Genomic DNA, 26670 nt, shown 5'->3' on the forward strand with positions numbered 1-26670 from the left:
ACATGCATACATACACACAGACAGGCAACATGCATACATACACACAGACAGGCAACATGCATACATACACACAGACAAGCAACATGCACACACACACACACACACTATATAGAAGAAGTATCTGTTGAATAGGCCATTAGCTGGGGGATAAGTGGGTTCACACAGCTGGCTGGTAGCCCCTCCAGGAAGTAATCACCTCTGTGGTGGGTAAGTGTTTCTACTTCTACTGTCATCACTAGTGCTCATTTCTTCAAGGTGCCACTTGATAGTGGAGTAATCTATTTTTCCATGGCACTTTTTGAAGTCTTCATGAAGATTGTGTGTGTGTGTGAATTCTCGCGTACCTGTCTCACTGATCCAGTGGAAGCGTCCGTTGCCAGCTTGTGCCAGTTCCCTCAGTGCCCCCGCAGTCTCCTCCCTGGTGGCATGGCGAGGTGGAGGGCAACCCCCCGTCTGTGCCTCTGTCTGTCCCTCTGTCTCCTCTCCAGTCAACAGACAGATGTGGAGACGTAGAGGCCGGCCACTGCAACACTCTGACACATATGAAGACACCGTTGCCTGGGCACAGAGCAACAAGAGACTTGTTCTGGATTGATTGTCATTCATTTGACTTTTCGAGAGAAGAGTTTTTTTTAAATAAAACATTTATTCACATGTTCATCGAAACGCACAGCTGCCAGACAACAAGCACGGGCATATGAATATGTAGGCACATTATATCAGTGACACCTAGCTAGTGCATTAACTCACTTCCAGCAGCAGAGGGCAATAGAGGGAAGCATGTCTCTATTATAGTGCCCTGTTGGGATGAAGTACGACCAGTGTAACAGTATGGTTACTCTCTGCGGCTAAAGAACTGATTTCAGATCACCTCTTCCTATACCAGTTCTAATGTTCACCATCATGAGTCATCATCACCAATTGATATAACTGTTGCCAGGACAGTGTCATACAATTTCCTGGTCAGGCAATCCGCTGGTGAAGAGGTAGAGGCCCTGGGTGAGAGGAGGGGACGGAGGGAGAAGAGGAGCGGGAGAGAGGGAGGGTGCCCCACTATTGAGGTCCCCCTCCAGAGACAGCCTCAGAGCAGCCATGGTGTTCCTGCTCCCTGAACACTGTAAACCCTGGACCCACCTGGAGGAGAGAAAGAGACACATGGTCAGAGCTATATACATCCGTGTACAGCCACGCAAACACACATGCAAGCATGCTTGTACGCACACTCACAAATACACGCAGATGCACAAAGGCACATGCACACGCAAACGCACACACACACCATCAAACAAGCAAAGCGTCAATACAGGATTAAGATGGAATGCTACTACACCGGCCCTGACGCTTGTCAGACATGGCAGGGCTTGAAAACTTTTACGGACTACAAAGGGAAACCCAGACGCGAGCTGCCCAGTGACACGAGCCTACCAGACGAGCTAAATGCCTTTTATGCTCACTTCGAGGCAAGCAACACTGAAGCATGCACGAGAGCACCAGCTGTTCTGGATGACTGTGTGATAACGCTCTCAGTAGCCGGTGTGAACAAAACCTTTAAACATGTCAACATTCACAAAGCCGCTGGCCAGACTGATTACCAGGACGTGTACTCAAACCATGCACGCACCAACTGTCAAGTGTCTTTACTGACATTTTCAACCTCTCCCTGTCAGAGTCTGTAAAACCTACATGTTTCAAGCAGACCACCATAGTCCCTGTGCCCAAGGAAGGGAAGGCAACCTGCCTAAATGATTACCGCCCCGTAGCACTCACATCGGTAGCCATGAAGTGCTTTGAAAGGCTGGTCATGGCTCATATCAACATCATCCTCCCGGACACCCTAGACCCACTCCAATTCGCATAACGTCCCAACAGATCCAGATGACACAATCTCAATCGCACTCCACACTGCCCTTTCCCACCTGGACAAATGAAACACCTAAGTGAGAATTCTGTTCATTGACTACAGCTCAGCGTTCAACACCATAGTACCCATGAAGCTCATCACTAAGCTAAGGATCCTGGACTTCCTGAAGGGCTGCCCCATGGTGGTAAGAGAAGGCAACAACATGTCTGCCACGCTGATCCTTAACACTGGTGCCCCTCAGGGGTGTGTACTTAGTCCCCTCCTGTATTCCCTGTTCACCCACGACTGCGTGGCTAAACACGACTCCAGCACCATCATTAACTTTGCTGATGACAACAGTGGTAGGCCTGATCACCGACAATGATGAGACAGCCTATAGGGAGGAGGTCAAATTGGCAGTGTGGTGCCAGGACAACAACAACCTCTCCCTCAATGTGAGCAAGACAAAGGAGCGGATCGTGGACTACAGGAAAAGGCGGGCCGAACAGGCCCCCATTAACATAGACGAGGCTGTAGTGGAGCGGGTCGAGACTTTCAAGTTCCTTGATGTCCACATCACCAACAAACTATCATGTTCTAAACACACCAAGACAGTCGTGACGAGGGTACAACCAAACCTATTCCCCCTCAGGAGACTGAAAAGATTTGGCATTGGTCCCCAGATCCTCAAAAGGTTCTACAGCTGCATCATCGAGAGCATCCTGACCGGTTGCATCACTGCCTGGTATGGCAACTGGGGCATCACTGGGGCCAAGCTTCCTGCCACCCGGGACCTATATAATAGGCGTGTCAGAGGAAAGCCCATAAAATTGTCAGAGACTCCAGTCACCCAAGTTATAGACTGTTTACTCTGCTACCGCACTGCAAGCAGTACCAGAGTGCCAAGTCTAGGACAAAAAGGCTCCTCAACAGCTTCTACCCCCAAGCCATAAGACTGCTAAACAATTAATAAAATCGCCACCGGAAAATTTACATTGACACCCCCCTCCCTTTTGTACACTACTGCTACTCGCTGTTTATTGTCTATGCAGAGTCACGTCACCCCCACCAACATGTACAAATTACCTCAACTAGCCTGTACCCCAGTACACTGACTCGGTACCGGTGCCCCCTGTATATAGCCTCGTTATTTATATTCTTATTGTGTTACTTTTTATTTTAGTCTACTTGGTAAATATTTTAACTCTTCTTGAACTGCACTGTTGGTTAAGGGCTTGTAGTAAACATTTCCCGGTAAAGTCTACACTTGTTGTATTCGGCGCATGTGACAAATACAGTTTGATTTGATTTGATACGGATGCACAAATACATGCACGCACACGTGCGCACACACACGCACTTTGAAATCCTTTTGAAAGACGTCCCTGCATAGCATGTGACAAAAGCACTATGTGAAATCTCTCCGGTCTCCATACAGGCAGAGAACTGCCTCTCCTGAAGTAGAGCTAGAGACCAGGCAAAGAGAGAGAGAGAGAGAACAGCAAAGAGCCCTCAAAAGCAGAGACACCATACAGAAACATCAGACCGCCTCACAGCCAGGCTTACACATGCACACACACACACACACACACACTTTGAGGACCTTACTGCCAGGCTTCCTGCAGGTTCTCTGGTGAGGTGAGGGCCAACCTCTCCCTCCAAGCTCTGACAGCTGAGCCGAACCTGACAGAGGACAGAAAGACAAGTAGAACACAGTGGAGTTATTATACTACACACTGTATAGTACTACAGAGAGGAACACAATGGCAACCTTGAAACAACGTCTTGTATGGTAGAAGAAGGAACTCTGTCAAACTTGTACAACTGATCTGAGAGGACAGGATATGTCTTCTTCAGACTGATAGTGGGGAAGAAACAGAGGAGAGAGAGTGATGACAACTTGAAACCGAGGAATGAAGAATGTTAAAGGTGAAGAAGTTCTAGAGATATGGGCGCCACATGCCAACTTGAATCAAAGCAATGTGGAGGACTGATATTAAAAACTATAACACGTAGTAGAGGGGTGAAGACCGGAAACATATCAACCTACTAGCATATTAACATATTATACATTCATCTCAAATGTATGAAAGGAAAGAAAGAGTGAAAATATACAGTACAGGGACTCACACACACATTCATACTGACTCTACACACACACATTCATACTGACTCTACACACACACACATTCATACTGACTCTACACACACACATTCATACTGACTCCACACACACACATTCATACTGACTCTACACACACACATTCATACTGACTCCACACACACACATTCATACTGACTCTACACACACACATTCATACTGACTCGACACACACACATTCATACTGACTCTACACACACACATTCATACTGACTCTACACACACACATTCATACTGACTCTACACACACACATTCATACTGACTCTACACACACACACAATCATACTGACTCTACATGTAACGGATGTGAAATAGCTAGCTAGTTAGCGGTGGTGCGCGCTAAATAGCGTTTCAATCGGTGACGTCACTTGCTCTGAGACCTTGAAGTAGTGGTTCCCCTTGCTCTGCAAGGGCCGTGGCTTTTGTGGAGCGATCGGTAACGATGCTTCGCGGGTGACTGTGATTGTTGATGTGTGCAGAGGGTCCCTGGTTCGCGCCCGGGTATGGGCGAGGGGACAGTCTAAATTTATACTGTTGCATACACACACACAATCATACTTACTCTACACACACACACACACACATTGATACTGACTCTACACACACATTCATACTGACTCTACACACACACACACACACACACACAGTAATACTGACTCTACATACTGACTCTACGCACACACACTCATACTGACTCTACACACACACACACACACAAACACATTCATACTGACCTTACACACACACACACACACACACACACACACACACACACACACCACACACACACACACACACACACACACACACACACTGACTCTACACACACACATATTCATACTGACTCTACACACACACACACACATTCATACTGACTCCACACACACACATTCATACTGACTCCACACACACAAACACACACACATTCATACTGACTCCACACACACACGCTCAAATACAATCCTGATATTTGAGGCTGCTACTCTGTTGATCATGTATCCTGATGCCTCGTCACCTTACCCCTATACGTATCTACCTACATATCTACCTGTACCACTCCAGTATCCCTGCACATTGTAAATATGTTATTGGAACTGACCCTAAACTGACACTGTATATACTGCAGCTTACTTACTTTTTCACGTTCTTCTTATTTCTATTTTCTTGTGTGTTTTTGTTCTACTTTATTTGATAGTACTACTGATAATGATTACTGCGGTGTTGGAAAAGAGCTTGAAAGAAAGGCATTTCACTGTACTTGTACATGTGACTATAAAAAGTGAAAGTGGTGATGGTGATGCCACAAACAACCAACCATACAACTCCATTGTAACCTTGTCAACTGACAGTGAAGGGACAACAACGAGATAGTAGATTAGGGATCACAACATGCAACAATGTACTCTGCAATGTACTGCACATACTACAGAAACATCATCCACATACAGTATATGCACATCAATTCTAGTAACAACTCTATATTTCAATACCACATCCAATCTGCATTATAAATAGATTGAACTCCGACAATTACCTACGACCCCAGGCTTTTTCTATCTCGATGAGAATGAGCAGGGATATAATTTGGATTCTTATTAGAGTGAGTCATTCCACTCTATTAACTCTATTAAACATCCCATCATGCAAATGTCTGTTCAAAACGGATGTGGTGAGGTGAGGTCACGGACTGCGAGGCAGGTAGATGTGCTAATGCACGGAGAGGCTTTGACAACCAAATCAATTAGATCTATTCTCATGCAGAACGTAAGCAAATCACACATGAATAAAGTGGAGATTGGGGGAGTGGAGGTGAGAGAGTGTTGGAGTGTACAGGCTTGTCATGTCAAAGAGTTGTCTGATCAAAGATTAGAACATGCAGCATTGTGATTGGATTCATGTGAGCTCAATGTGCTATCAATTGGTGATTCTACATGTGTGTGTGTTTCTGCATGCGTCTGTGTGTGTGTGTGTTTGTGTGTCAGTGGAGGCTGCTGAGAGTAGGATGGCTCATAATAATGTCTGGAACGGAGCAGATGGAATGGCATAAACACATGGAAACCATGGAAACCATGTGTTTGACGTATTTCATACCATTCCACTTATTCCGCTCCAGCCATTACTACAAACCTGTCCTACCCAATTAAGGTGGCACCAACCTCCTGTGGTGTGTGTGTGTGTGTGTGTGTGTGTGTGTGTGTGTGACCTACGCGATGATGTTGAAGCTGTGTTTGTTGGCCAGCTGCTCCTCCAGTAGCACCCTGAGGGAGTGCTGGATGTGGAGAGAGAAGCCAGGGATCATCATAGACATGTCTACCACAATCACCACCCTACAGAGAGACAGAGAGAGAGAGATCATCATAGACATGTCTACCACAATCACCACCCTACAGAGAGACAGAGAGAGAGAGATCATCATAGACATGTCTACCACAATCACCACCCTACAGAGAGACAGAGAGAGAGAGATCATCATAGACATGTCTACCACAATCACCACCCTACAGAGAGACAGAGACAGAGACAGAGAGACAGAGAGAGAGATCATCATAGACATGTCTACCACAATCACCACCCTACAGAGAGAGACAGAGACAGAGACAGAGATCACCACCCACAGAGAGAGAGATCATCATAGACATGTCTACCACAATCACCACCCTACAGAGAGACAGAGACAGAGAGGCAGAGAGAGACAGAGAGAGAGAGATCATCATAGACATGTCTACCACAATCACCACCCTACAGAGAGACAGAGACAGAGACAGAGAGACAGAGAGAGAGATCATCATAGACATGTCTACCACAATCACCACCCTACAGAGAGACAGAGAGACAGAGAGGCAGAGAGAGACAGAGAGAGAGAGATCATCATAGACATGTCTACCACAATCACCACCCTACAGAGAGAGAGAGAGAGATCATCAGAGAGAGACAGAGATCAGAGAGAGACAGAGAGAGAGAGATCATCATAGACATGTCTACCACAATCACCACCCTACAGAGAGACAGAGAGAGAGATCATCATAGACATGTCTACCACAATCACCACCCTACAGAGAGACAGAGAGAGAGATCATCATAGACATGTCTACCACAATCACCACCCTACAGAGAGACAGAGACAGAGAGGCAGAGAGAGACAGAGAGAGAGAGATCATCATAGACATGTCTACCACAATCACCACCCTACAGAGAGACAGAGACAGAGAGACAGAGAGAGAGACACACAGAGAGAGAGAGAACCTCCTGCCCAATGTATGACCATATTAGAGACACATATTTCCCTCAGATTACACAGATCCACAAAGAATTTTAAAACAAACCCGATTTTGATAAACTCCCATAACTACTAGGTGAAATACCACAGTGTGACATCACAGCAGCAATATTTGTGACCTGTTTCCACAAAAAAAGGTCAACCAGTGAAGAACGAACGCCATTGTAAATGCAACCCATATTTATGTTCATTTATTTTCCCTTTTGTACTTTAACCATTTGTATATCATTACAACACTGTATATATATGTAATATGACATTTGTAATGTCTTATTCTTTTGGAACTTCTGTGAGTGGAATGTTTACTGTTATTTTTATTGTTTATTTGAGTTTTGTATATTATCTACCTCACTTGCTTTGGCAATGTTAACATGTTTACCATGCCAATAAAGCCCTTTGAATTGAATTGAGAGACAGAGACAGAGACAGAGAGAGAGAGAGAGAGAAAGAGACAGAGAGACAGAGACAGAGACAGAGACAGAGACAGAGATAGAGATAGAGAGAGAGAGAGACAGAGACAGAGATAGAGAAAGAGAGAGAGAGACAGAGACAGAGACAGAGACAGAGACAGAGAGAGAGAGAGAGAGAGAGACAGAGACAGAGACAGAGACAGAGACAGAGATAGAGAAGAGAGAGAGAGAGAGAGAGACAGAGACAGAGATAGAGAAAGAGAGAGAGAGAGACAGAGAGAAAGAGAGACAGAGACAGAGAGACAGAGACAGAGAGACAGAGAGACAGAGAGATTGGTGGACCTTTGAAACTGCTTAATTTGAGCCAGTTTGCTACAGCAGGAAAATAATCCTGAAGCAACAGGAAATGTGAATTATTATGTAGATTATAATTAACTGACATTCTGTCTAGGGATTGATACAAATCCAGTCTGTCATTTTAAAGTGGACTTTAGAATCAGTTTTAAACCTCAAATACACTACAAGTTTGCCTTTCCTGCTGTACAGGAACATTACTCAGCAATAAATGAAGATCCTACATCTCTATACTGTGACAGAAAATAACTGCCCCTGACACAGGCTAGAGAGATAATGGACATCATTATTTTGTGAGTGATAGCAGACTGATAGCTGTGTGTGAGAGGAGAGAATCCCAGCGTCCTACAGTACCTCTGTTCACACACTGTCCCCCAGAACTGCCTGCTCCCACTGCTCAGCCACTGCACCCTCCTCTCCAACACAGCCACTGCAGACATCAGCTGTTTCTGTAGGTGACAAAGAGAGGGATGAGAGATAGGGATGGAAGAGAGAAAGACAGGATGGACAGGGGTTATGGGTGAGATGGATACAGACGAAAGGTGAGAGAAAATCATCACTATGAACACACCTAGACTAGTAAGAAGACAACTGTTTTTATTGGTCAGGAAGAGAAGAAAGGTTTAGACTAAGACTAATAATCAAATCAAAAGACAGACAAGACATCATGTGCTTCTGACATCACATCCTGACTGATGAACCCACCTGGTAGTGGTAGATTAAGGGCAAGTCCACATGAACGTTCTTCACCGTTCCATCATGCCACTCAAACTGCACCATGGCCTTCTGGGTAGGATCCAACATGGAAGGAGGAAGTCCAGGACAAAAACATTCATAAACATAATTTTTTGTGACCAAAGGTTTTTTATTTCACAGCTAGAAAGGTACAAGAGACTAGAGACATATCTAGCCTGGTGGAAACAGTCTGATCTGACATGCTGTTTCACTTGAAACGAAACGTGAGCGCAGTGATCAGTCTGTTTGACCAGGCTAAGACATATCAGCCACCTCCCATCCTCCTACTTGAGATAAAAGAAAGGAAAAAGGACAGAACAGTCGTAAATACAAAGCTTACTAATAACCAAGAGTGACCGACGCAATTACTCTAAGTCCTCCCCTGCCCAGACAGAATGAAAGATCACTAAACTAGGAAGAGTAATTGATTTAGTAGCATTGATTAACTGATATAAGTTCATTATGCCCAGTCTAATAAGCATTGGGTTCCACCCCTCTGCACCACCTAAAGAGGTTTGGTCAAGGACCACATTACGATTGACTGGAACATCAAAAGACAGGGAGGTAAGAGAGAGAAGGAAAGAGAAAGAAAGAAAGGGATAGAGGGATTGACAGAGTGGTACATCCTGTACTGTGACCTGGCCACAAAAAGAAGAGCCAGAAGAAAATGAGAGAAAGCACTGAGTGTGCAGAAGATAAAAAGAGGCAGTCAGTGATACCTCATGAACCATCGACTGTTGGGCCATTACAAGAGAAGGAGAAAAGAAAACAGTCTAGAAGGAGAAATAAGAAAGAAGAGACAGACAGTAGTACCTCATGGACTGTTGAGCTGACAGTCTTGTTCAGGATAGGAACAAACCCCTCCAGTAGAGAATAGGCATTGGGAGACAGAACCTGGTACAGCCCCAGTCTCTTAGCTACAGGCAGAGAGAGGATTAGATAATACATCCAACATCAAAGTTTAGGACAGAGGCATCATTCAGTTTCAATCTGAATCTATTATTGTCATGGCCAATGGCTTTGGGCTTTGTCTCAACTTGGTTGCCACAGTTACTGTTAGAGTAGGATGAAGTTGACTTTAACACGGATCTATGGTCCGTTTTGCATTGTTCCTTTTTAATGGTTAAGGTTAGAATGAAAGTGGGTAAGCTGATTCTAGATCTGTGCCTATGTGTAACTTCTAACTAGAGCACTTACCTTTCAGTCCATGGTTCCTCAGCCAATCAGCCGAGGAGCTGGGCGGGACACCTGGGGGCTTGATGTTCAGGGGAACATTGTGAATGGGTGGTCTGGGGAGCGAAGGAGAGAGTGAAAAGCTGTCCAACTCTGTGGAAATCTGGGGGAGTACAGTAACAGGAAAGATTCACTAAAAGGTTTATGTTAGATGTTCAAGAAAAATGCTGTACACACAGACACCAGCACTGACACACACACACACACACACACAGAGTCCATTCACCTGCTGTCCCACCACAGTGACAGTCATGTCCCCCAGCCGTCCCTGACGCAGGGCCTCAGTGTGTCCCAGCAGCTCTCTGGCTGCCTTGATCTCTGTCCACAGCAGCTCCAAATCTGTACTGCTGTCTACTACACCCTGATACACACACAGACACACACCACACACACACAAACAGCAGGGAAAGTTATTTTTTGGCCAGAACACACTAAAACACAAACCCAAATAGCACAGTCAGGACAGACAGATTACCAGGGAAGCTGAGAAGATGTGGTGGCGTCCCTGTGTAACTTCAGCTAGTCTCTTTACAGTTGCCTGTTTGAGGCAGAGACACAGTGAATCATTGAACAAACTTTTTACAGGTTAAAAAGTTTAGTAAATCTGTCCCTCTATTAATAAAAACACATGATTGTTGGTGACCTGAAGGTCCAGCAGTTTGACTCACAATGGTCAGAGGGCTAATGCTACAGTAGGACACCACATGGATCAACGTCCTTCCCAAAATGCTGTGTCCTACGTAATCAAAGAGGGCATCTGCGGTCTGGTCAGGGCTAGAGAGAGGAAAGGAGAGAAGTTAGAGGAGGAGGTACTATCATCAAACACAGGGGACTTGTTAATTGTTATGTAGAAGAATAACCCTGCTTTCTGATCGGTCTCTTTATAATGACATCGTCATAACCCCACTCTCTGATTGGTCTCTTCAAAAAGACATAATCATAATCCTCCTCTCTGATTGGTACCTTCACAATGACATCATAACCCCGCTATCTGATTGGTCCTTTCATCATAAGATCGTCATAACCCTGCCCTCTGATTTGTCCCTTAAAAATTACATGATAATAATAATTACATTGTTATACACCTGCTCTCTGATTGGTCATCCTAGCCCTGCTCTCTGATTAGTCCATTCATAATACATAATACAAATCAATGTGTAGATAGTGTACAACCCAATGTAGCTATTGCTGTACTTTCATCATCAGTCCCACTACATCACTGTCCTGTTGAAGTTGATTCACCTGGAGCCCAGGACGATGACCAGGGAGTCAAGCTGAGTGCAGCCCAGGCCAAGGCCTGTCTTCAGGGCCTGGAGGAGGTTACATCCCCCCCTGCCTCCCAGCTCATCCACCCAGCCACAAGCCTCCTGCAGTCTGGAGAGAGAACAGGCCACAGAGACACAATCTACTGTAGAAGGCAGCCTAAATAGATCCACTGACAATGAGTCAGCCTACAGAAACTAGCAGTTTAGGTCTAGTTCAAGTTCATGTTCAATTACACCCACACAGCAGTCAATACAAACTGAAATGCATGAGCACACAGATGGTATGGCTCTATCTAAAACATATTGATAAATGGATAAAAGGATGGAAAGACATATACTTGAAGTCAGAAGTTTACATACACTTAGGTTGGGGTCATTAAAACTTGTTTTTCAAACACTCCAAAAATGTCTTGTTAACAAACTATAGTATTGGCAAGTCGGTTAGGACATCTACTTTGTGCATGACACAAGTCATTTTTCCAACAATTGTTTACAGACAGATTATTTCACTTATAATTTACTGTATCACAATTTCAGTGGGTCAGAAGTTTACATACACTAAGTTGACTGTGCCATTAAACAGCTTGGAAAATTCCAGAAAATGATCTCATGGCTTTAGAAGCTTCTGATAGTCAATTGGAGGTGTACCTGTGAGTCAATTGGAGGTGTACCTGTGAGTCAATTGGAGGTGTACCTGTGAGTCAATTGGAGGTGTACCTGTGAGTCAATTGGAGGGGTACCTGTGAGTCAATTGGAGATGTACCTGTGAGTCAATTGGAGGTGTACCTGTGAGTCAATTGGAGGTGTACCTGTGAGTCAATTGGAGGTGTACCTGTGAGTCAATTGGAGGTGTACCTGTGAGTCAATTGAAGGTGTACCTGTGAGTCAATTGAAGGTGTACCTGTGAGTCAATTGAAGGTGTACCTGTGAGTCAATTGAAGGTGTACCTGTGAGTCAATTGGAGGTGTACCTGTGAGTCAATTTGAGGTGTACCTGTGAGTCAATTGGAGGTGTACAAGTGAGTCAATTGGAGGTGTACCTGTGAGTCAATTGGAGGTGTACCTGTGAGTCAAGGTGTACCTGTGAGAAGGTGTACCTGTGAGTCAATTGAAGGTGACCTGTGAGTCAATTGGAGGTGTACCTGTGAGTCAATTGAAGGTGTACCTGTGAGTCAATTGAAGGTGTACCTGTGAGTCAATTGAAGGTGTACCTGTGAGTCAATTGAAGGTGTACCTGTGAGTCAATTGGAGGTGTACCTGTGAGTCAATTGGAGGTGTACCTGTGAGTCAATTGGAGGTGTACCTGTGGACGTATTTCAAGGCCTACCTTCAAACTCACTGCCTCTTTGCTTGACATCATGGGAAAATCAAGACATCAGCCAAAACTTTAGAAACAAAATTGTAGACCTCCACAAGTCTGGTTCCCAAGGAGCAATTTCCAAACGCCTGAAGGTACCACGTTCATCTGTACAAACAATAGTACGCAAGTATAAACACCATGGGACCACGCAGCCGTCATACCGCTCAGGAAGGAGACGCATTCTGTCTCATAGAGATAAACGTACTTTGGTGCGAAAAGTGCGAATCAGTCCCAGAACAACAGCAAAGGACCTTGTGAAGTTGCTGGAGGAAACAGGTACAAACGTATCTATATCCACAGTAAAACGAGTCCTATATCGACATAACCTGAAAGGCCACCCAGCAAGGAGGAAGCCACTGCTCCAAAACCACCATAAAAAAAGCCAGATTATGGTTTGCAACTGCACATGGGGACAAAGATTGTACTTTTTGGAGAAATGTCCTCTGGTCTGATAAAACAAAAATAGAACTGTTTGGCCATAATGACCATCATTTTATGTTTGGAGGAAAAAGGGGGAGGCTTGCAAGCTGAAGAACACCATCCCAACCGTGAAGCACGGGGGTGGCAGCATCATGTTGTGGGGGTGCTTTGCTGCAGGAGGGACTGGTGCACTTCACAAAATAGATGGCATCACGAGGAAAGAACATTTTGTGGATATATTGAAGCAACATCTCAAGAGATCAGTCAGGAAGTTAAAGCATGGTCACAAATGGGTCTTCCAAACAGACAATGACCCCAAGCATACTTCCAAAGTTGAATGGCTTAAGGACAACAAAGTCCAGGTATTAAAGTGGCCATCGCAAAGCCCTGACCTCAAGCCTATAGAACATTTGTGGGCAGAACTGAAAAAGCTTTTGCGAGCAAGGAGGCCTGCAACCTGACTCAGTTACACCAGCTCTGTCAGGAGGAATGGGCCAAAATTCACCCAACTTATTGTGGGAAGCTTGTGGAAGGCTACCCGAAACGTTTGACCCAAGTTAAACCATTTAAAGGCAATGCTACCAAATACTAATTGAGTGTATGTAAACTTCTGACCCACTGGGAATGTGATGAAAGAAATACAAGCTGAAATAAATCACTCTACTATTATTCTGACATTTCACATTCTTAATATAAAGTGGTGATCCTAACTGACCTAAGACAGGGAATTTCTACTAGGACTAAATGTCAGGAATTGTGAAAAACTGAATTTTAATGTATTTTGCTAAGGTGTATGTAAACTTCCGACTTCAACTGTATATACTTACAACAATAAGAACAACAAAAACAAAATAGTGTGTGTACGGACGTTTCACACAGAACTTGTTTGTATTTGATCTATATGTATTCTAACCCAACACTGTAGCTATATTACCTCCTACAGTACTAGATTAACTGTATGTTGTGCTATTTCATCGAGGAAACATTAGTGTATGACTCTACCTGAAAATATGGGCGTCCCCCAAACTATTCACAGTTTATGTTTTCACAAACCAGTGTAGGAATGGACTGTTTCTTTTAAGCACAGATACACTTAACCGTTAGGAATGAGTGATGATCTATGAGGGTATTAAAAGATGGAACGCTTAACATTTATTTACACTAATAGATACTAAAATGTTCAGTATGAAAACACATTCTGTTTGTATTCTTTGGCATTGGTGTTGAATACAGCCAGTCAGTTACCACAGAACAGTGCACAGTAGCTCTCACTGTCCCTCACTCTTCCCTGTGTGTGTGTGTGTGTGTCTTCCTTTACTAATACAGGCACAAACTGTTCTCGCATGTACACACGCATTCCCAAATGACTCATATAAAATAACACAAGAGGCATAAGAAGCATATTAAAATAGACATTATACCCTAATGAAAATAAACGCAGGAGCGAGGTGAAATAAACAGTGGGCGCTGTGCTGGGTTAGGTCCGTGAGACTGCAGGGACACACACACAAAGGCCGTGAGACAGTCCAGCAGGCCTCTCCCCTCCAGCGCCATGCTGTTACATCAACATCCAGAGTCCTCTGGTATCATCATGGAACTTGAGCTAAAGTGACTGGGCAGCTTTTTAAGGATACTATAGCAACATCTGAAAAATAATAGTATTTTATCCCACCAAAACACTTGAGGGATACATGTCAGTTATTATATCCTCTCAATGGTGAACAACTGGGTCAAAGGTGCAATCTGTAGTTTCCTTTCTGGTTAAAGAAAACTACTTGGCAGGTTGACAGGGTACCTAAATGCATAGCCACGGGAAGTCGTTTGGGGGAGGGGCTGGAAAAACGTTTTGCTGATATATCGGTCTGCTAATACAGGACTATTAAAGGCCCAGGGCAGTACTTTTCTGATTTTTCTCAATTATATTTTTTATAATTTATATTTTCAACAACAAAAAATATTTCAATTTTGCAGGGGGTTCCGCAGCACCCTCAGCACCCTACTTCCCACGGCTATGCCTAAATGGTGTGTGTATGTGTGTGTTTGAGCATGGATTATTTCAGCATTTAGTCTGATGGCCACAGGGGACAAAAAGGTTATGGGATACACCTTTAAAGCACAATGTTATGACCTCGATGACCTCTCTTAGGACTTCTCACCTGAAGGTGTCGACGTCTCTGGGGCCATCCCAAAGGCTGCTGGTCTCAGTACCACAGGACATCAGGTACAGCTGACGCTTACAGCTGAGCTGCTCTTCTATCAGAGACTGACACACACACACACAAACATACACACATAAACACACACACATTCAATGCTTGCTGAGAGACAAAGTAAATGAAGGAAATGATGAGGTGAAACTAGAGGTTTAAATGAAGGTATATTACCAGTAAATGATGAGGTGAAACCAGGGGTGAAACTGAGAGGTGAAACCAGGGGTTTAAAAATGTATCTTCTGAGGTGAAACCAGGGGTTTAAATATCTATGTATCTTACCAGTAAATGATGAGGTGAAACCAGGGGTTTAAATATCTATGTATCTTACCAGTAAATGATGAGGTGAAACCAGGGGTTTAAATATCTATGTATCTTACCAGTAAATGATGAGGTGAAACCAGGGGTTTAAATATCTATGTATATTACCAGTAAATGATGAGGTGAAACCAATGATGTATACAAACTCTGGATTGCTGATGCAATATATTGGCCATTGAGAGGCTTTGAAGCCACTGGTCGGCCATTTTAGCACTACTTTGTAGGAGCAGTCCTCCATAGGAATGAATGGAATTCTACAGTATTTCAATTAAATGTTTCAAGGACAAAATTACATGTATTTAAGAATGTTTAAGTTGTAGTGAGGACACTAATATTAGTATTCTCTAAAGAAATACTTTAAGGCCATTTTTTAAATATAATTTTTACTTTGTATGTTTAGCTCACATGATATCATTTAAAAGTATGCATCAAAGTGTCTGTAATAGAATAAACATGTCAACAACTAATCTAGACATGAATTATTAAATTTTTATAGCTTCCAAAATCTTTTTTTCAAGGGAGGAGGAGTACCAAGATTCTGCATGGTAGCTTTATTACACCGGTCCCTGTCAGTCATCCAGGGTTTATAAACATCACTGGGCGAAACCAGGGGTCTAAATGTATATCTATCTCACCAGTAAATGATAAGGTGAAACCAGTGGTTTAAATGTCTATCTATCTTACCAGGAGGTTGCTCTGTAGATCTGGCAGTCTGTCCTTGGTGCAGTTAACATCTGAGGTGTCAACTATGACCCCTACTCTGGACCCCTTCACCAGCCCAAACACCTGCCACACACACAGGGGAATGACACAGTTAAACTGTCACTCTGGACACTTTAGGTTGTATAGCAATAGTTATATAGTGTATATGATGATGATGAAGAAAAAGATCTACTATGCCATGCCTTCATACTTCCTTGGTTCAGCCATCTTATTCTGCCATGGTACAGCTCAATGGCCCTGTAGAGTCCAAACAACATGTTCATTATCACAAACAGTGGCAGTCACGGTTGCAGCTGTGTGTGTGTGTGGGTGACAGCACTTGTTTTGTGTGTGTGTGTGTGTGGGTGACAGCACTTGTTTTGTGTGTGTGTGTGTGTGTGCTTGCATGCCCGTGTGGGTGCATGCCAGTGTGTGTATGTGTGCCTGTGTGTGCGTGGCACCACATGCCAGTGTGTGTATGTGTGCCTGTGCGTGCGTGGCACCACATGCCAGTGTGTGTGTGTGTGTGAGTTTGCACGCATGTGTGTGTGTGTGTTAAGAGAGGAGTACTCACTGGTACAGCTGGAAGTCAAAGTGAATGAGTGCTGCAGCAGTGATCTCCAGCTGTCTGCTGAGGCCTCTGTCCTCCTCAGCACTGTCACCAACACAGAGAGGTCAGAGCAGGGGACAAGGGCAACTGCTATTAGGTCATAGTTCATACGTGGCCGTTCAGGCAGCCTTGCTCAGGCAATAACTGCCCAGATGGGATAAGTTGGATGCATAGGGCATTTGTAACATGGAACGAGCTAGGCGTGCTAGGGACCTTGGCACGTATTAACAAAGCGTCTCAGTGTAAAAGATCTAGTATCAGGTCCATGCTCTTTTTCATTATGATTTAAGTCAAAACTGATCCTAGATCAGCAGTTCTACTCTGATACTCTTTGTGAATATGGGCCCAGATATGTAAAGCTGGCCCCTGTCACACACACTTGCCTGATCTTGGTGGTCCCGTGTGAGAGGAGTGTTGATAGGGAGAGGCCGGAGCTGTAGAGACTGTGGGTCAGGAGCCAATCAGAGGAGCTCTTCCACTCCACAGCCTGTCCCTGTGACCTCTGGGTTACAGAGAGGAGCACAGACAGTAAGGTAGAGGACAGATATACTCTTGAGGCTCACAACTACAGATAGGAGCCCAGAAAGTAAGGTAGAGTACAGATATACTTTGAGGCTCAGTACTACAGACAAAGTAAGCCTTAGTACTATATACTGTATATAGAAACATTTAGAGGGATACAGACTAAGACATAAGGAAGTCTATTGCACAGACAGCATTACAGAGAGACAGGGGCAATACGGACTAAAACACAGACAGCATTACAGACAGACAGGGGCAATACGGACTAAAACACAGACAGCATTACAGACAGACAGGGGCAATACGGACTAAAAAACAGCATTACAGACAAACATTAAAACAACACAGACAGCATTACAGACAGACGGACTAAAACACAGACAGCATTACAGACAGACAGGGGCAATACGGACTAAAACACAGACAGCATTACAGACAGACAGGGGCAATACGGACTAAAACACAGACAGCATTACAGACAGACAGGGGCAATACGGACTAAAAAACAGACAGCGATGACACAGGCAGTAATAACATGGAGAAAGAACTATAAAGACACAAACAAGATTTACCCCATTACACTGTGGATTCAGCATCTGAATGATTATAGATTAGACACAAACAAACTACAAATCAATTCAATTCAATGCTTTCAAGGGAAGTCTAAACACTATTTATCCAGGTTAGTCTCATGGAGATAAAATGTATTTTTCAAGAGAGAACTTGACCAGCTCACCAGTAAGTCCTGTGTTTGGTTGACATGGGTGACCAGTAGACCATCGTCTCTGTGAGGGGCAGACAGAGACACATCTTCCCAGGGAGGGCAGTCATCTCTGAGGGAAGTACTGGCCGCTTCCATCACACCTGTTCACCAATGAACACCCAATAAAAACACACTATAACACCCAATAAAAACACACTATAAAACACACTGTATCTCCAACCTTCATTCAGAATGGCAATATTGTGCATCATGCAACCCTTGGTAACAGTGTGCAACCTGCTGCAACACCTTTGGAGTGTGCAACATCCTCATAGGCCGGTGGATTATTAACATGGATAATTGGGCATCACCTCTGATCTAATGACAGACAACACAATATGACACTCTTGACTTCTTCTAAAAGAGTTCCTCAAAGGCATCTGTAAGACCTGCCAAAGTACAGTAACTAGCATCCTCTTTGCACACCCAGGCTGCATCACATCTGGCCGTGATTGGGAGTCCCATAGGGCAGCGCACAGTTTGCTCAACGGTGTCCGTTTTTAGCCCGTGTAGGCCATCATTGTAAATAAGAATTTGTTCTTAACTGACTTGCCTAGTTAAATGTATGTAAAAATAGTGCAGAACAGTTGGAGACATCCAGTGTAGTTAGAAGAGTTTGTAGTGAGACACAGTTCAGACAGAGGCAGTAACCCTGTGAGCTCTGTGGCCACCGGGGAATAACAAAACAGCAGCACAGCACTGTCACAGACTGACTGGGGCTTCAGTGTAATCAATACCCATTGATTCTGTTCATGAAGGATCTTAGCCATGCAGCCATCTGTCAGACACCTGTCCACCAGAGGAGGTGGGAGGAGCTATAAAAGGATGGGCTCATTGTAATGACTGGAATGGAACAAATGGACCGGAAGAAGAAATACGGTTTCCATGTGTTCGATACTGTTCCATTAACTCCATTCCTGTAATTACAATGAGCCCATCCTCCTATAGCTCAGCCAACCAGCCTCCTCTGCTGTGCACAGACTTCCCAGGAGAGGATAAGAAGGGAGGGAGGGTAGGGCCTTCAGATATCTATCACCTGAAGCATGCGCACAACATACAAATACATGCACTAGACGAATGCATACCTGCCAATAGTGCTGAGCGATTAAACATTTTTAAACAACTAATTGACCGACATAAATTATTTGATTTCAATTTTGTTCTTTTTTTCTGTGAGCTCAGTGAGTTTTTCCAGAGATAAATCAAATCCAGTCTGAACTGTGCGATGTAGTAGTAGTTTCCAACAGGCCAATATTCCAAATAGTTTAACCCATAAAATGTGGTAATTAACTACAATGCCTTATTTACATCGAAGAACTACTAAAATAGAGATTTTGCCAGACAGCATAGACAGCAGCTCTATAGAGATGATGATGACTTGGAATGAAATACTGAAGAAATTAAAGAAAACAAATGTAATATACACAAAAACTGAAATATTTTATTAAAGTTGAATAAATGATGGTTAATAAGTAATAAGCAGTAAAGGGCAGTCACTACCATCATGGAACTTTAATTCATTATTTTATTCTGTTTTGTTACAGCATTCAACCCACATAATGCAAACTGCATTTAACGTAAAAATAAAAAAATCTAAACCGAAATCAAAACAGTGATTATTTTTTAGTAATCGAACCGAAACAGAACTAACCTCAAATAACACTAATCATAAAGCACTAATCCCTGAGCAGTACTTGCCGATTTTGTGGATGTGTTTACATGGTTCTGCGCATGCTTCGGGTGATATAAATCTCAAGGCACTAGCAGCTCTTTGAAAAATGTATGTATACTGAACAAAAATATAAACACAACATGTAAAGTGTTGGTCCCATGTTTCATGAGCTGAAATAAAAGATCCCAAAAATAGTCCAAATGCACAAAAAGCTTATTTCTCTAAAATGTTGTGCATAAATTTGTTTACATCCCTGTTAGTGAGCAATTCTTCTTTGCCAAGATAATCCATCCACCTGACAGATGTGGCCTATCAAGAAGTTGATTAAACAGTTGACAGTGCATGACAGAGCAAAAACCAAGCCATGAGGTCGAAGGAATTGTCATAGAGCTCTGATACAGGATTGTGTCGAGGCACAGATCCGGGAAGAGTACCAAAACATTTCTGCAACATTGAAGGTCCCCAAGAACACAGTGGCCTCCATCAATCTTAAATGGAAAAAGTTTGGAACCACCAACACTCTTTCTAGAGCTGGTTGCCTGGCCAAACTGAGCAATCGGGAGAGAAGGGCCTTGGTCAGGGAGGTGACCAAGGACCTGATGGTCACTCTGAAAGAGTTGCTCTGTGGAGATGGGAGAACCTTCCAGAAGGACAACCATCTCTGCAGCACTTCACCAATCAGGTGTTTATGGTAGAGTGGCCCGACAGAAGTCACTCCTCAGTAAACAGCCTGCTTGGAGTTTGCCAAAAATACATCGTTTTTGATTTGTCATTATTGGGTATTGTGTGTAGATTGATGAAGGGAAAAAAATATACATTTTAGAATAAGGCTGTAAAGTAACAAAATGTGGAAAAAGTTAAGGGGGTCTGAATACTTCCAGGGTGCACTGTATTTTGGGGGGTATATTGTCTCACATTCCTACCGCCAAAAACGACCAACTGCAAAAGACAACCGGTAAAGTACTGTACGTTAAAATGTAACGTTATTAAACATTCTGGCTTGTAGATGTGAGCGGAAACTTTGGTGTAAATTCTCATTTATGCCCAACTTCGGGTTTCCAGGCAAATCATTATCATATTCCCAGGATGGCCCTTTTTTAACCACATTGGTTTAAGGCATCATATTCTTAGACTACTCCTTATATTTCAAGAAAAATACTATAGAGTTTTTGAAAACATGCGATTAAATTAGATCATAGCTGAATTAGATAGGATGCAGCAGAGTTTCAGAATCTTGTCATTTGTAAATTGATACAATTTCACCGGCGCGTTCTACCTTTGCTTGCAGGGTCGACCAGTGGACAATCAGAGCGTCTTTCTCAAGACATTCTGAAGACGCAAAACATGGATGTGTCCGACAGGTGCCTCGCGACAGTTTATGCAATCATCGGTTTTGTCTCAAAGCTTCTTAAATCGTATATAAAGTTGTACAGATATATTGAGGGTGCTTCGCTGAGAGTTTTCGTGTGGAAAGTCGAGGCTGAGACAGTCGTAACCTACCCTCTTCAATGTTTCTCATCTCCAAGGTGACCGACAATTTCCGATCTGTGCGCGTGAGTGCGCATTTTTGAAAGAGAGCGCATAAAGATGTAGAGGCAGGTAAAGGCATGGAACATAAAATACCTGTAACTGTATTGAAAAGAAAATGTTATATAGATTTAACATCTGAATCAAAAACGTTAATATTTTACCTGTAGGGTAGGCCTAGGCAGGCCTAATAACACTGTTCTCAGCCTGGTCTCATAGACTAGACGTAAAATAGTAAATATCAATCCGGGACACCAGCATTAGAATGATATGTTACGTTTAGTAGTGTTGATAAGAGAAATGGTTACTTAAGGCAAAAACAAAAGTAGGATGGTTAGTCAGGGTGGGTGTATAACTCGAACCTCTAACAACCCAAAGATTCCAAGTTCGAATCTCATCAGGAGAACTTTACCTTTTTAGCTAAACCTAACCTTAATTAACCCTTTAACCTAACTCCTAAACTTAACCCTAACCCCCAGCCCTAAATCAAATCAAATCAAATCCAATTTTATTTGTCACATACACATGGTTAGCAGATGTTAATGCGAGTGTAGCGAAATGCTTGTGCTTCTAGTTCCAACAATGCAGTAATAACGAACAAGTAATCTAACTAACAATTCCAAAAAAACTACTGTCTTATACACAGTGTAAGGGGATAAAGAATATGTACATAAGGATATATGAATGAGTGATGGTACAGAGCAGCATAGGCAAGATACAGTAGATGATATCGAGTACAGTATATACATATGAGATGAGTATGTAAACCAAGTGGCATAGTTAAAGTGGCTAGTGATACATGTATTACATAAGGATGCAGTCGATGATATAGAGTACAGTATCTACGTATGCATATGAGATGAATAATGTAGGGTAAGTAACATTATATAAGGTAGCATTGTTTAAAGTGGCTAGTGATATATTTACATCATTTCCCATCAATTCCCATTATTAAAGTGGCTGGAGTAGAGTCAGTGTCATTGACAGTGTGTTGGCAGTAGCCACTCAATGTTAGTGGTGGCTGTTTAACAGTCCGATGGCCTTGAGATAGAAGCTGTTTTTCAGTCTCTCGGTCCCAGCTTTGATGCACCTGTACTGACCTCGCCTTCTGGATGACAGCGGGGTGAACAGGCAGTGGCTCGGGTGGTTGATGTTCTTGATGATCTTTATGGCCTTCCTGTAGCATCGGGTGGTGTAGGTGTCCTGGAGGGCAGGTAGTTTGCCCCCGGTGATGCGTTGTGCAGACCTCACTACCCTCTGGAGAGCCTTATGGTTGAGGGCGGTGCAGTTGCCATACCAGGCGGTGATACAGCCCGCCAGGATGCTCTCGATTGTGCATCTGTAGAAGTTTATGAGTGCTTTTGGTGACAAGCCGAATTTCTTCAGCCTCCTGAGGTTGAAGAGTCGCTGCTGCGCCTTCCTCACGATGCTGTCTGTGTGAGTGGACCAATTCAGTTTGTCTGTGATGTGTATGCCGAGGAACTTAAAACTTGCTACCCTCTCCACTACTGTTCCATCGATGTGGATGGGGGTGTTCCCTCTGCTGTTTCCTGAAGTCCACAATCATCTCCTTAGTTTTGTTGACGTTGAGTGTGAGGTTATTTTCCTGACACCACACTCCGAGGGCCCTCACCTCCTCCCTGTAGGCCGTCTCGTCGTTGTTGGTAATCAAGCCTACCACTGTTGTGTCGTCCGCAAACTTGATGATTGAGTTGGAGGCGTGCGTGGCCACGCAGTCGTGGGTGAACAGGGAGTACAGGAGAGGGCTCAGAACGCACCCTTGTGGGGCCCCAGTGTTGAGGATCAGCGGGGAGGAGATGTTGTTGCCTACCCTCACCACCTGGGGGCGGCCCGTCAGGAAGTCCAGTACCCAGTTGCACAGGGCGGGGTCGAGACCCAGGGTCTCGAGCTTGATGACGAGCTTGGAGGGTACTATGGTGTTGAATGCCGAGCTGTAGTCGATGAACAGCATTCTCACATAGGTATTCCTCTTGTCCAGATGGGTTAGGGCAGTGTGCAGTGTGGTTGAGATTGCATCGTCTGTGGACCTATTTGGGCAGTAAGCAAATTGGAGTGGGTCTAGGGTGTCAGGTAGGGTGGAGGTGATATGGTTCTTGACTAGTCTCTCAAAGCACTTCATGATGACGGATGTGAGTGCTACGGGCGGTAGTCGTTTAGCTCAGTTACCTTAGCTTTCTTGGGAACAGGAACAATGGTGGCCCTCTTGAAGCATGTGGGAACAGCAGACTGGTATAGGGATTGATTGAATATGTCCGTAAACACACCGGCCAGCTGGTCTGCGCATGCTCTGAGGGCGCGGCTGGGGATGCCGTCTGGGCCTGCAGCCTTGCGAGGGTTAACACGTTTAAATGTCTTACTCACTTCGGCTGCAGTGAAGGAGAGACAGCATGTTTTCGTTGCAGGCCGTGTCAGTGGCACTGTATTGTCCTCAAAGCGGGCAAAAAGTTATTTAGTCTGCCTGGGAGCAAGACATCCTGGTCCGTGACTGGGCTGGGTTTCTTCCTGTAGTCCGTGATTGACTGTAGACCCTGCCACATGCCTCTTGTGTCTGAGCCGTTGAATTGAGATTCTACTTTGTCTCTGTACTGGCGCTTAGCTTGTTTGATAGCCTTGCGGAGGGAATAGCTGCACTGTTTGTATTCAGTCATGTTACCAGACACCTTGCCCTGATTAAAAGCAGTGGTTCGCGCCTTCAGTTTCACACGAATGCTGCCATCAATCCACGGTTTCTGGTTAGGGAATGTTTTAATCGTTGCTATGGGAACGACATCTTCAACGCACGTTCTAATGAACTCGCACACCGAATCAGCGTATTCGTCAATGTTGTTGTCTGACGCAATACGAAACATCTCCCAGTCCACGTGATGGAAGCAGTCTTGGAGTGTGGAGTCGCGTTGAACAGACCTCAGCGTGGGAGCTTCTTGTTTTAGTTTCTGTCTGTAGGCAGGGATCAACAAAATGGAGTCGTGGTCAGCTTTTCCGAAAGGGGGGCGGGGCAGGGCCTTATATGCGTCGCGGAAGTTAGAGTAACAATGATCCAGGGTCTTTCCACCCCTGGTTGCGCAATCGATATGCTGATAAAATTTAGGGAGTCTTGTTTTCAGATTAGCCTTGTTAAAATCCCCAGCTACAATGAATGCAGCCTCCGGATAAATCGTTTCCAGTTTGCAGAGAGTTAAATAAAGTTCGTTCAGAGCCATCGATGTGTCTGCTTGGGGGGATATATACGGCTGTGATTATAATCGAAGAGAATTCTCTTGGTAGATAATGCGGTCTACATTTGATTGTGAGGAATTCTAAATCAGGTGAACAGAAGGATTTGAGTTCCTGTATGTTTCTTTCATCACACCATGTCACGTTAGTCATAAGGCATACGCCCCCGCCCCTCTTCTTACCAGAAAGATGTTTGTTTCTGTCGGCGCGATGCGTGGAGAAAACCGCTGGCTGCACCGCTTCGGATAGCTAACATTAGCCAGCTAGCTAACGTTAGCACCTAGCTAGAAATTGTAACATATCACACGTTTAGCACGTTTAGCATATTGTACATTTTGGAAAATTTGTAACATATAATACGAATTGTAATTCATAACATATCATACGAAATGAGTGATGGACACCCACAAATTAATACATACCATACATATCATAGATATGGGGCAGCAGGTTAGCCTAGTGGTTAGAGTGTTGGACTAGTAACCGGAAGGTTGCAAGTTCAAACCCCTGAGCTGACAAGGTACAAATCTATCGTTCTGCCCCTGAACAGGCAGTTAACCCACTGTTCCCAGGCCGTCATTGAAAATAAGAATGACGTTTATAAGAATGTGTTCTTAACTGACTTGCCTGGTTAAATAAAAAGAATGGGGTGTCTCCACGTACAGAATAATATGAATGACTCAGAGACCAGGTTGCTGTTCTTGGCAGGCATGATCTATTCTGTTTGGCTTCCACTAAAAGTGTAAAGTCTTTAAAAGGGTTCTTATTATTAATAATACGCATAACAATAACACAATATTTTAGTTGTCTGTGTTTATTATGATTTTAGTGGCAAAGCAGCATAAAGAAATCTAAATATGAGGTAAACTCCCAGCAGAGCCCCAAGTCCAATGGGTTTATCCTCTGGCCTGTTGATGTTAATGTGTTGATGTTCTCTGTTTCCATAGGCAGAATGATTTTGCAGTTCATGGTGATTGAACAGGTTTCCTGTTAGATTCATCAGAGGTGTGGGGAGGGATATTACAGATATACAGATATTTAACAAAACATGCACACAACAGTATTCATACCTTGGTTTTTGTGTTAAATGTGAATTTAAAAAACTGTTTTGATGATGGTTTTCATACACATACCTTGTCCGTATTGTAGAGGCCTATTGGATTTTCATTGAAGAGGTAAGAGAAGAGGACATGTGATTTGCATAACATACCAATTGACATACCTTTGTATGCCTCCTCGTCTGTATACCTACAGACACAAAAGTGAGCAGTTCAGTCATCTGCACCCAATACAGCCAGCCTTCAACATATTATAGCCTACAAATTCTTACCTTTTTGTTGATTGATATCCATTGAATTGTGTCCATTTTCTGTTTTAGAAAGATTTTCACAAATATGAAAAGAGAGATGGTGTCATTACAAAACAATATCCATTTAGATCATATAAGGGACCAACCTTAAATTGAGGAGATCTTTACATTTCATAGTTAAGTGCCTGCACCTGCTCTCCTTTCAAATTCAAATTGTCACGTTCTGACCTTTATTTCCTTTGTTTTGTCTTTATTTAGTATGGTCAGGGCGTGAGTTGGGGTGGGCAGTCTATGTTTATGTTTCTATGTTTTTTCTATTTCTGTGTTTGGCCTGATATGGTTCTCAATCAGAGGCAGCTGTTTATCGTTGTCCCTGATTGAGAACCATATTTAGGTAGCCTGGGTTTCAATGTTGGTTGGTGGGTGTTTGTTTCCGTGTGAGTGTTTGTCGCCACACGGAACTGTTTCGGTTTGGTTATTTCACGTATTCGTTTATTGTTTTTCATAGTGTTCAGTGCTTTTCTTATTAAATTTGTCATGAACACTTACCACGCTGCATCTTGGTCCGATCCTTACTCCTCTTCAGACGAAGAGGAGAAAATCTGCCGTTACACAAATCATGTTTCAGTTGGGCAGTTAGGTTCCTGCAAGAACCCCCACCAACTAAGCAGGTTCCTCGATGAACCCCACCCCTATGGGGTTTTAGGAATAACCTTTTGGGGGCAATTTTCAGTGCCATGAACAC

General features: G+C 43.6%; 1 protein-coding gene across 3 annotated transcripts in view; it reads right to left on the minus strand.

Moving 5' to 3' along the window:
• The window catches only part of vwa3a (von Willebrand factor A domain containing 3A), a 34637-nt gene extending 13253 nt beyond the window's left edge, over positions 1 to 21384 (minus strand). For 2 of the 3 annotated variants that reach the window (XM_042317099.1, XM_042317101.1), the window contains exons 1-20: positions 21132 to 21384; positions 18157 to 18284; positions 17993 to 18016; positions 17282 to 17400; positions 16863 to 16943; positions 16492 to 16546; positions 16271 to 16372; positions 15212 to 15318; positions 11254 to 11385; positions 10680 to 10785; positions 10487 to 10549; positions 10238 to 10372; positions 9976 to 10114; positions 9592 to 9695; positions 8749 to 8829; positions 8398 to 8492; positions 6210 to 6329; positions 3449 to 3523; positions 954 to 1134; positions 345 to 558 (exon numbers count right to left, since the gene is read on the minus strand). In XM_042317099.1, coding sequence (XP_042173033.1) covers positions 345 to 558; positions 954 to 1134; positions 3449 to 3523; positions 6210 to 6329; positions 8398 to 8492; positions 8749 to 8829; positions 9592 to 9695; positions 9976 to 10114; positions 10238 to 10372; positions 10487 to 10549; positions 10680 to 10785; positions 11254 to 11385; positions 15212 to 15318; positions 16271 to 16372; positions 16492 to 16546; positions 16863 to 16943; positions 17282 to 17400; positions 17993 to 18016; positions 18157 to 18279 — 2056 coding nt within the window. In that variant the 5' untranslated portion in view covers positions 18280 to 18284; positions 21132 to 21384. The remainder of the gene's footprint in view (positions 1 to 344; positions 559 to 953; positions 1135 to 3448; positions 3524 to 6209; positions 6330 to 8397; positions 8493 to 8748; positions 8830 to 9591; positions 9696 to 9975; positions 10115 to 10237; positions 10373 to 10486; positions 10550 to 10679; positions 10786 to 11253; positions 11386 to 15211; positions 15319 to 16270; positions 16373 to 16491; positions 16547 to 16862; positions 16944 to 17281; positions 17401 to 17992; positions 18017 to 18156; positions 18285 to 21131) is intronic. The other variant, XM_042317100.1, reaches the window with a different exon arrangement.
• Between the last annotated feature and the right edge of the window lie 5286 nt (positions 21385 to 26670).

This window comes from Oncorhynchus tshawytscha, unplaced genomic scaffold (genome assembly GCF_018296145.1).
Source record: "Oncorhynchus tshawytscha isolate Ot180627B unplaced genomic scaffold, Otsh_v2.0 Un_contig_11560_pilon_pilon, whole genome shotgun sequence".
Lineage (NCBI taxonomy): Eukaryota > Metazoa > Chordata > Actinopteri > Salmoniformes > Salmonidae > Oncorhynchus > Oncorhynchus tshawytscha.